This window comes from Taudactylus pleione, unplaced genomic scaffold, assembly GCF_031769625.1.
Source record: "Taudactylus pleione unplaced genomic scaffold, aTauple2 ptg000182l, whole genome shotgun sequence".
NCBI lineage: Eukaryota > Metazoa > Chordata > Amphibia > Anura > Myobatrachidae > Taudactylus > Taudactylus pleione.
The window spans coordinates 1,136,832-1,148,890 of NW_028284584.1; the positions used below are offsets into that span (position 1 = coordinate 1,136,832).

At 46.0% G+C, this 12,059-nt stretch overlaps 1 protein-coding gene across 1 annotated transcript in view; it reads right to left on the reverse strand.

Annotated features, from left to right (window-relative positions):
* Positions 1 to 12,059, reverse strand: part of AMPD3 (adenosine monophosphate deaminase 3) — a 446,942-nt gene that overhangs the window by 222,869 nt on the left and 212,014 nt on the right. The window contains exons 7-9 of the mRNA XM_088476082.1: positions 8,301 to 8,495; positions 6,030 to 6,161; positions 4,533 to 4,696 (exon numbers count right to left, since the gene is read on the reverse strand). Of these exons, the coding sequence (XP_088332208.1) occupies positions 4,533 to 4,696; positions 6,030 to 6,161; positions 8,301 to 8,495 (491 nt within the window). The remainder of the gene's footprint in view (positions 1 to 4,532; positions 4,697 to 6,029; positions 6,162 to 8,300; positions 8,496 to 12,059) is intronic.

Below are 12,059 nucleotides of genomic sequence, written 5' to 3' on the forward strand. Positions count from 1 at the left end.
TTAGCTCCCATGCTAATTCTCAGCGTGTTACTTCATCTCTCTCACAGAGCTCCAGTGTTACTTGTATAAGCACCCATGCTAATTCTCAGCGTGTTACTTCATCTCTCTCACAGAGCTCCAGTGTTACTTGTGTTAGCTCCCATGCTAATTCTCAGCGTGTTACTTCATCTCTCTCACAGAACTCCAGTGTTACTTGTATAAGCTCCCATGCTAATTCTCAGTGTGTTACTTCATCTCTCTCACAGAGCTCCAGTGTTACTTGTATTAGCTCCCATGCTAATTCTCAGCATGTTACTTCATCTCTCTCACAGAGCTCCAGTGTTACTTGTATTAGCTCCCATGCTAATTCTCATTGTGTTACTTCATCTCTCTCACAGAGCTCCAGTGTTACTTGTATTAGCTCCCATGCTAATTCTCAGAGTGTTACTTCATCTCTCTCACAGAACTCCAGTGTTACTTGTGTTAGCTCCCATGCTAATTCTCAGCGTGTTACTTCATCTCTCTCACAGAACTCCAGTGTTACTTGTGTTAGCTCCCATGCTAATTCTCAGCGTGTTACTTCATCTCTCTCACAGAACTCCAGTGTTACTTGTGTTAGCTCCCATGCTAATTCTCAGCGTGTTACTTCATCTCTCTCACAGAGCTCCAGTGTTACTTGTGTTAGCTCCCATGCTAATTTTCATCGTGTTACTTCATCTCTCTCACAGAACTCCAGTGTTACTTGTGTTAGCTCACATGCTAATTCTCAGCGTGTTACTTCATCTCACTCACAGAACTCCAGTGTTTCATGTGTTAGCTCCCATGCTAATTCTCAGCGTATTACTTCATCTCACTCACAGAACTCCAGTGTTTCATGTATTCGCTCCCATGCTAATTCTCAGCGTGTTACTTCAGCTCTCTCACAGAACTCCAGTGTTACTTGTATTAGCTCACAAGCTAATTCTCAGCGTGTTACTTCATCTCTCTCACAGAACTCCAGTGTTACTTGTGTTAGCTCCCATGCTAATTCTCAGTGTGTTACTTCATCTCTCTCGCAGAACTCCAGTGTTACTTGTGTTAGCTCCCATGCTAATTCTCAGTGTGTTACTTCATCTCTCTCACAGAACTCCAGTGTTACTTGTGTTAGCTCTCATGCTAATTCTCAGTGTGTTACTTCATCTCTCTCACAGAGCTCCAGTGTTACTTGTATTAGCTCCCATGCTAATTCTCAGCGTATTACTTCATCTCTCTCACAGAACTCCAGTGTTACTTGTATTAGCTCCCATGCTAATTCTCAGCATGTTACTTCATCTCTCTCACAGAGCTCCAGTGTTACTTGTATTAGCTCCCATGCTAATTATTCTCAGCGTGTTACTTCATCTCTCTCACAGAACTCCAGTGTTACTTGTGTTAGCTCCCATGCTAATTTTCAGCGTGTTACTTCATCTCTCTCACAGAACTCCAGTGTTACTTGTGTTAGCTCACATGCTAATTCTCAGCGTGTTACTTCAGCTCTCTCACAGAACTCCAGTGTTACTTGTATTAGCTCCCATGCTAATTCTCAGCGTGTTACTTCATCTCTCTCAGAGCTCCAGTGTTACTTGTATTAGCTCCCATGCTAATTCTCAGTGTGTTACTTTAGCTCTCTTACAGACCTCCAGTGTTACTTGTATTACCTCCCATGCTAATTCCCAGTGTGTTACTTTAGCTCTCTTACAGACCTCCAGTGTTACTTGTATTAGCTCCCATGCTAATTCTCAGCGTGTTACTTCATCTCTCTCACAGAGCTCCAGTTTTACTTGTATTAGCTCCCATGCTAATTCTCTGCGTGTTGCTTCATCTCTCTCACAGAACTCCAGTGTTACTTGTGTTAGCTCCCATGCTAATTCTCAGCGTGTTACTTCATCTCTCTCATAGAACTCCAGTGTTACTTGTATTAGCTCCCATGCTAATTCTCAGCGTGTTACTTTAGCTCTCTCACAGAACTGCAGTGTTTCATGTATCAGTTCCTGTGCGGTCTTTCAGTGTGCTGCTCAGCTCCCAAGCTGCCTCTCTGTGTTACAGGTGTCAGCCTTCAAGCTAATTCCTAATTTAGCTGTCTAGCTGCATCCCTGTGTATACTTCACTCCTATAATAGATTCTACTGTGACTGCTTCTAAGGCTCCGCAGTGTTCCTTCCCAGTGATCCCTCCTCGTGACTACCATCGCCATTCGTCATATCATACCAAGTATTGATTACCATCAATTCTCAGTGTCTAATTCCAAGTATCGATTACCATCGATTCTCAGTGTCTCATTCCAATTGCTGATTACCATCGATTTTCAGTGTCTCATTCCATGTGCTGATTACCATCGATTCTCAGTGTCTCATTCCAAGTGCTGATTACCATCGATTGTCAGTGTCTCATTCCAAGTGCTGATTACCATCGATTCTCAGTGTCTCATTCCAAGTGCTGATTACCATCGATTCTCAGGGTCTCATTGCAAGTGCTGATTACCAAAGATTCTCAGTGTCTCATTCCAAGTGCCAAGTATCATCTTATGATATCTTCCAGTGACAAGTGCTGCGATTAAAACCACAGTGTGTACCTTGTACCCTCATCAAGTGTCATCTCATCTAGTACCATTCTTTAGTGACTGTGCTGCTTTTAAAGCCACAAACTGTGTACTCTGGGCCTGATTCAGACCCGCTCGCGAGCGTGATGGTGGCCCAGTGCACATGTGCACGACGGAGCCGGCTCCGTCATGCGCATGTGCGAGACCCGGATAGCGGCAGGCAAACCGTCGCTCCGAGTCTCGTACCAAAGGGGGCGTGCTGTCGATGTTGAGTGACAGCACGCCCCCTTTGGTGGGCGGGCCGGGGGAGAGGCTGCCCAAACAGAGGCGTTCCCATGTGAACACCTCCGTTTGGGGGCGACCCCACTGACATCACGAGTGACGTCAGTGGGAGAGATTTCGTCTCTGTTTGAGCCGAAATCTCTCTTGGGTTTGTGGCAATGAGACCCTACCACAAGGGTCTCGTCGAAAGCCCGATGGTCACGATGGTCTTGACCATTGCGACCATCTTCCTGGCCGCTTGCTATAGCTGTGGGTGGTCATCCACAGCCATGCGAGCGGCCGGGAGGCCGCTCTAAAAAACAAGAAGACCGGCCCTGATTCAGAGTGAGCGCTCTGTCAGAGCATACGGCTCTGAATCATTCCTCTGTGACTGTGCTGTGTCTGAGTACCTGTATAGTTACTGTATTCCGTGACTGGATCCTCCAAGTTACCAAGAGCATACCAGTGTTTCATTCCACTCATTATTGCAGTGACATTTCCTAGTCTCTTCGTCACTCCCAGCTACCTAACCAGGGGGCCGCGACCTGCTCACTCGGTGCGGTGAAACCCATATCCCAACAGGAGGGGTCACTGGTGGGTTAGACTCTGCGCCCCTGGTTACTGGGACTGACCTTTATTGAGGACACCAGCACTGTCACTCCCCTCGCTACCTCCTAGCCATCCTAACCTCCTGGCCCCCTGTCCTCCTCAGAGGAACTCCTAGCCTCAGATCGTGACAAGGCTTCTATAAGGGAATGACACCTGGACTCCAAGGGGTAAATTTACTAAGTTGGGAGTTCTATTTAAGAAGTGATGTTGCCCATAGCAATCAATCAGATTCTACTTCTCATTAATATACAGTAGCACCTTCTAGAAGGTAATACCTGGAATCTGATTGGTTGCTATGGGCAACATCATTTCTTAATAGAACTCCCATATTAGTAAATTTACCCCCTAGTGCTCCATGTAAGAAGGAAACTAAATGCTGCTGGCATATTTTGGTTAGTATCATAGTGGGTATCTAACATAATTTACCACTCCGGCGAGGTCCAGCGTAGGGATGGACATCGGAAGCTGATGGTTAGCTACCATTGCTGTTTCTGATTCGATGGAAGTACTTTATCCATTGAATACCGAGAATTGGATGGTTACATCTATTCTCAGTGTATGGGGAGCTTGGTGGAGCCCAGCATCTCAGAGAAATGCTGGGCACACCCCACAGTGACGTGAAAGGGGGTGCCACGAGGCCCCGTTCCCTTTCACAGAGACTCCACCCACTTTCCGGCCATAAGTATAACCATTGCGATGGTTATACTATTTAACAGTTGCGATGCGATGGCTAGTTGCCATTGCATTGCAAGCTCGGATGTCGGAAGCCCGGCAACCATTCAATGCTGGGCTTCCAATGTCCATCCCTAGTCCAGCGGCGTCCTCCTCTTTGGTGCTGTTCTCCGCTGTGTTGCCGGCAGCCTAATGCTGCCAGCGGTGGGCTCATGAGTAATGCGCCTCCATGACGTCCACCTGTGCATGCGCATTGTACTTTTCCCCTGGAAGGCTTTGCAGGGTCCCCTTTAATCTGTAGATGGCCTAAGTGATACAGTCACAGACCGCAGTAAGCTGAATACAGAGCTCGTAGCCCCCTTAGTGAGTGCTGAAGGAGTCATGGCTCGTTATTAAATGGAGTCAATAGAGATAAATCCTGATGCTGTATAATGTCATAGCTCTGATTCACGTACAAGATTCGAGGAACCTGGATCATCCAGCGCATGTTGGGTGAATACAGCTTGTGTTTGATAAACCACTTGGCCATAATGTCCCATTCTGTGGCGGAACGCCCGTAGATTGATAACCGAGGCTCGGTGTACTGGTATTTGCTGTCCTCCAGCTCTCGGGCCACTTCCTGTGGAGACAGGAGTCCTGTTACTGGTGACACTACAAGAGACCTTACATCTAGTATCTTAATATAATGTAGCATTTCACACACTCATTAGCGGTACTCCGGTAATATATAAAGGACTCGCTGCTCCGGTTCCCATGTTAGAGAAAAGTAATGAAATGTTATAGGAGTCATCCACAAAAACCGCTTAATGCACACTGGGGCTGACACAGAGCTGCCGGCATAAATGGGCGCAATAGCGCAGTATCAGCAACAAATGTGCCCGGGTAACGCCAGGCATATGTCACAAGCACACCCATCTTATAACCCATTTCATTTTTCATTAGGGAAATAAAAATGTTATATTAATCATCAATAACAGCTCAAGAAACAATTCTCCTTCTCATGTACGAAGCAAAAATAGAAAACTGCGAGCAAAGCCGAAAGCGTTAGCCAATCACAAGCGGTTCACTAGTGCTGGCTATATAATCAGCGTAGATGCGATTACACCAGCGCCTGATCTGGTCCGGGAGATGGCAGCGCTGTCTGAGAGGTCTCTGGAGGGACTCAGGGCCTGATTCACCAAGGAACGCAAAGGAAAGAACGGATGCACCCGTCTGCTGCGAGTATATGCTAATCAATGCATACGCACGGAGACAGCAGTGCAAGATGCAGATGCCCAGCCCTACATGTAGCCGCCCATCTTCCTTTACTCAAAGCCTGATCAGTACGCAAGATACAGTAGCGTAAACATCGGTAACATGGAGAACCATCGCCCACATTTGCATAATAGTGGTTGACCAGACCTTGCGCAGGATCTTGACAACTTCCTGCGTGCACGGAGTCTCATCACTGCATCCTTCACCGCACTGGCTTAGGCGTCCCAATGCACAGGCACGCCTGCGTTCACCCGACCACCCCCTGTCACCACCGACAGACGGCACTTCCTGTCAATCAATATCGGAAGGGGTCTGCCTGCACGCTGCGTGTAGTCTGCGTACGCTTACCAGAATGAACTGGCTAGTTAGCGCACACGCAGTGCGCAGTACACAAACATCGGCCAAGTGCATGCGTTCTCTCCTTTGCGTTGCTTGCTGAATCAGGCCCTCAGTCCTTGCTTGTGACGAGCAAACTAACACTAAGGAGACGAGATAACAGGTGAAGAACATTTTATATGTAACCAGTATAAAGCACGGAGCATCATTCACTGAGATCAGCACACCTGTCACACAAACGCTGCACTACAGTACAGCATACCTGTCACACACACGCTGCACTACAGTACAGCACACCTGTCACACACACGCTGCACTACAGTACAGCACACCTGTCACACACGCTGCAGTATAGATCATACCTTGATGATACGAGCAAAATATTCCCCTTCTATGTAGTTCTCGGTCTTCAGGTACAGATCTCTCAGTTCGCTGGCACCCACTGGGTTGTACTTGGCATTGAACTTATCAAAACGATGAAAAGTTTGTCGCCCCTGCAACAATGAAGCATATTAGTAAGATTATGTCAAGCAGGGGTTTTCTTATTGGGGCTGGACCCACTGGAACCAAGGACCTCATTCAGAGGTGGTCGTTAGTTGCAGGCGGTCGCACTGAATCAGGGCAGCCGCTTGCATCCTGAATGACCGCCTCCTTGTCAATCAGTAAGCTGTGGGTTGATCGTCGCGATGGTGGACACCATCGCGACCAACGGGGCTTACGACCAGGCCCTAAGGTTGGGTCTGGGCACTCGTAAGCCCCAGGGAGCTCCCTGCTCTGAAAGAGCAGGAAACTCCCCACTGACATCACTGATGATGTCAGTGCGGCCACCCACAAAACGGTACGCGTTCGTTAAGGAACGCCTCCGTTTTGGAAACCACCCCCCCGGCCCGCCTACAAAAAGGGGCGAGCTGTCGATCAACATAGACAGCTGCCCCTTTTGTAGAGAGCTCCGGAGCGACAGAGTTTCTCTGTCACTCCGGGGCTTGCGCACATGCAGTGCGGCCACTGCACATGCACAGGACTAACCATCGAGTCGGTTGCGAGCGCATCGGCGCTTGCGACCGACTCTGAATGAGGTCCCAAGTCCCTTTCTCACTGACCAGGCTGGAACCTAGGGCCTGATTCAGAGGGCATATTGCTACCCATATTGCTGGGTGTATTGCTACCCATATTGCTGGGCGTATTGCTACCCATATTGCTGGGTGTATGGCTGCCCATATTGCTGGGTGTATTGCTGCCCATATTGCTGGGTGTATTGCTGCCCATATTGCTGGGTGTATGGCTGCCCATATTGCTGGGTGTATTGCTGCCCATATTGCTGGGTGTATGGCTGCCCATACTGCTGGGTGTGTTGCTACCCATATTGCTGGGCGTATTGCTACCCATATTGCTGGGCGTATTGCTACCCATATTGCTGGGCGTATTGCTGGGCGTTGTCGAAGCTGGATAATTAGCTGAGACAAGAGCAGTATAAAATTTAATTATAGCGACGCCATCTTGCGACTGGCCGCAAGACGCCATCTTGGAAATAAGATCGCAAGACACCATTTTGCGAATGGCCGCCCAAGCGCCATTTTAGATAAACTCACAATTAAGTACATATGGCGATATTACTAGTAGCATCATGCGATTGCATCTTTCACCATTTCACATTCACACATTAATACGCACAATTGCGCTGTTAACTAGTCACATATTAGCGAATGCATAAGATCCTGTATGAAAACGCTGAATATTAGCTTCATGTACACGCATCTGCCCCAAGTTAACTAGCGTCTTATATCAAACCCCGCATACTCACACATTACATATTCACACATAAGGTTTTATAAGCTTTAAGGTATAAGATTTAAGTATGTCCATTTATTATAATTGCTGTGAAATAAAGATTATTTGGTAACTAAGGTTTTATACATGATAAGTAAGCAGTGATTGGTATTGTACTGATACTTACTCTTTCCACAGTATTCCGGTACCATCTGTGTGGAGATCACATCATGCATTCTCAACTTATGGACCGCAGAGACTTCAAGCAACAAAATGTATATTATATAAATAACTGTTAGGATGTTGCATGAGGCAGGAAGCCCGAGACCCCCAGTTGTTAGAGGCTGGGTTGTGTCTATTTGAAGTAACCTGTTAAACGCTCTGTAACAGATGCATCCCCCTTGGGAACCAATGGCATCAGCAACAAACTTCTCTATTGTGTTGTCTATTTCTGGGTGGTATATATATGGGTGCTCCAACTCTGATTCTTAGTCTTCTTGCTGAATGCTGACGGACGAGGGGTTTCTTGCTGATGCCTACATCTGGACCAGAAGCGCTGCGTATGTATACTGTACTTGGGTCTGTATAATTCCTTTGCGCTGAATTGTGTTTGGATCAATAGCGTGTAACTGACTGTACTTTTACTTTAATAATACTTTGTGCTTTGGAACCACATGTTCTAAGTCTTAAGTCTTTAATTACTGTATGATTACGTACGCAAAAGAGCGTCATCCTTAGAAGGTATAGACAGGACATTAGAGAGTATAGGCAGGGGTATATAGAGGTTCAAATTCAGTATCGTTAGCGTATTGCAGGGGCTTCTATATAGTTTGACACTGTACAGAAATGATCACAGATTATCTTACCGCATGGACATCGAGAGAGTCTACAGTCAGGTCATATGGGTCCATGTAGAGACTGTCAAATAGTTCCTTGAGTGTCATCTTTTTCCCATTCTTCTCAGCCACCACCCTGTCCGACTCTGTGCGGTATGTGTGTTTAATGAATCGGAGTAGGTGCTTCTGGTTCATACAGGCTGCAGCGTGGATGTGGGTGTCTACCTACATACAGATCAAACAGAGGGTTATTTATCATCTACGCCAGTGTTGGCTAACCTTGACACTCCAGCTGTTATGGAACTACATAACCCAGCATGCACTGCTACAGTTTTGCTATTAGGGCATGCTAAAACTGTGGCAGGGCATGCTGGGATATATAGTTCCACAACAGCTGGAGTGTCAAGGTTAGCCAACACTGATCTACGCTAACTCCTCACTGGGAGGCCTGAAAAACACAAATCCCATTACTTAACTCCTAATTATCTCAATAATATGTCAGTGTCCTCACCAATCGAACCGCTAAACCCATCATCTAATAATCTCACAAATTTACCAGTGTCCACACCAATTGGGTTATATAGCTTTTCAGCAACAGTATCACCACTACAACCTCTCAGTGTCCACACCGACCAAGTCATATAACTTATCACCTATCATCGCTACAACCTCTCAGTGTCCACACCAACCAAATCATACACCTTATCACCACTACAACCACTCAGTGTCTACACCAACCAAGTCATATACCTTATCACCACTACAACCACTCAGTGTCCACACCGACCAAGTCATATAACTTATCACCACTACAACCACTCAGTGTCCTCACCGACCAAGTCATATAACTTATCACCTATCATCACTACAACCTCTCAGTGTACACACCAACCAAGTCATATAACTTATCACCTATCATCGCTACAACCACTCAGTGTCTACACCAACCAAGTCATATACCTTATCACCACTACAACCACTCAGTGTCCACACCGACCAAGTCATATAACTTATCACCACTACAACCACTCAGTGTCCACACCGACCAAGTCATATAACTTATCACCTATCATCGCTACAACCTCTCAGTGTCCACACCAACCAAGTCATATACCGTAATTATCTCTACAACCTCTGTGTCCACACCAACCAAGTCATATACCTTATCATTGCTTCAACCTCTCAGTGTCCACACCAACCAAGTCATATAACTTATCACCTATCATCGCTACAACCTCTCAGTGTCCTCACCAACCAAGTCATACACCTTATCACCAGTACAACCTCTCAGTGTCCACACCAACCAAGTCATACACCTTATTACCAGTACAACCTCTGTGTCCACACCAACCAAGTCATATACCTTATCATCGCTACAACCTCTCAGTGTCCACACCAACCAAGTCATATACCTTATTATCTCTACAACCTCTGTGTCCACACCAACCAAGCCATATACCTTATTATCTCTACAACCTCTCAGTGTCTACACCAACCAAGTCATACACCTTATCACCACTACAACCACTCAGTGTCCACACCAACCATGTCATACACCTTATCACCACTACAACCACTCAGTGTCTACACCAACCATTTCATACACCTTATCACCACTACAACCACTCAGTGTCTACACCAACCATTTCATACACCTTATCACCACTACAACCACTCAGTGTCTACACCAACCAAGTCATACACCTTATCACCACTACAACCACTCAGTGTCCATACCCACCAAGTCATACTCTTTTTCACCTCTACAACCACTCAGTGTTTACACCAAGTCATACACCTTATCACCACTACAACCTCTGTGTCCTCACCAACCAAGTCATACACCTTTTCACCAGTACAACCTCTCAATGTCCACAGCAACCAAGTCATACACCTTATCACCACTACAACCACTCAGTGTCAACACCAACCAGGTCATACACCTTATCTCCACTGCAACCACTCAGTGTCCACACCAACCAGGTCATGCACCTTATCTCCACTACAACCACTCAGTGTCCACACCAACCAGGTCATATAACTTGTCACCTATATTCTTAGTGCCAACCGCAATTAAAACATATTAGTTATTACCTAAACAGCTCTCTAAAGTAGAAGTGTTTTCACCAATTTTACCACATTACTTTCTACCTAAACATCTCAGCAAACTATGAGAGTTCTCACCAACTGTACCATATTACATATCACCTAATAATCTGATCAGCCTATCAGTGGCCACAGCAACAAAATTATGTATATTCTTAATCATCAAGTCTACAGCACCAAATCATATTAATTGTCGCCTAATCATCTCACCACTCAGGGCCGTAACTAGGTTATTGTGAGTAGTGCCATGGCACAGGGCACCGCAGGGCAGGGGGCACTGTTTGGGCCTGTCAAATTTCCTGTTTATCATTCTCACTTGTAGCTTCCTCTTCTTTTATCCCCAGCATCTCCTGGCCTCCCCTATCTCTTCCCTGGCCCTTCCCCATGAGTCCATGACCCTCTCTCAGGTGCACTATATTATGTCCCTATTTATCCCCAGCATCTCCTGGCCTCCCCTATCTCTTCTCTGGTCCTTCCCCATGAGGCCATGGCCCTCTCTCAGGTGCACTATATTATGTCCCTATTTATCCCCAGCATCTCCTGGCCTCTCCTATCTCTTCCCTGGCCCTTCCCCATGAGGCCATGGCCCTCTCTCAGGTGCACTATATCATGTCCCTATTTATCCCCAGCATCTCCTGGCCTCCCCTATATCTTCCCTGGCCCTTCCCCATGGCCATGGTGCTTTTCTTAGGTGCACTTTGTCCCTATTTAAAAGTGGGAGGGGGGCGCCAATGCTCTCTGCACCAAGCACCAAAAAGTCTAGTTACGGCTCAGTCACCACTCTTTAAGTGTCCACACAAATCGTACTGTAATATTTATCACCAACACATCAGTGCCCACACCACGTGAATCATAGTACTTATCATGGAATAATATCACCAATTTATCAGTGTCTATTTCAGCGGACTCATATTACTTCATTCCTATTCTACAGCACAACGTCACCAGACAAGCAGTGTCCACGGCAACTTACCCAATCATGTCTCACCAAATCATCTCACCCAATCATCTCACCCAATCATCTCACTAACCAAACTGCATTACCAAACTTCCAGCATACTTACTTCTCACTTATTATCTGATCACCTCACCTATGTATCATTGTCCACAGCAACATGATATTAGTGATCACATAATCATGTCACCAATCTATAAGTGTTATGTATCTCCTGATCATCTGACCAGTCTCATTGGCCATGCTATCTAAGTGACATGATGTTTTATCCAATCATCTCATCAATCTTTTTTTTTTTTTTTAATCTGTTTTATTATAATTTTCAGAATAACAACAAAATAGAGAAGTGTAATCAGAGATTGCAGATATTCCAGGTAAGTAAGGAATAGCATTTGCGACAATAAACAATTGGCATACATAGCCTGTGATTGTACCAATCCCATCAATACGCTCCACCATTTACAATATACAATTATTAGAACTTTCTCCGTGAAATAATAAACCAAAAAGAGAGGGGGGGGTGCACACGAGGATTGGGGGCCGGGTAAGATGATGAAGAGGATGAAGCCTCATACTTAAACCTCTGTGTGTCTAGGCCTACAGGTCACATAACCATTTACACTAAATGAGCGTCTATGAGCGTTGTAATAGCGGCCTGTGGGGATATCACTCAGTCTCTATATGTGAGTCTGGGTGTTGTGTTCCATCTTTTCTATGTAAAGGCCCCA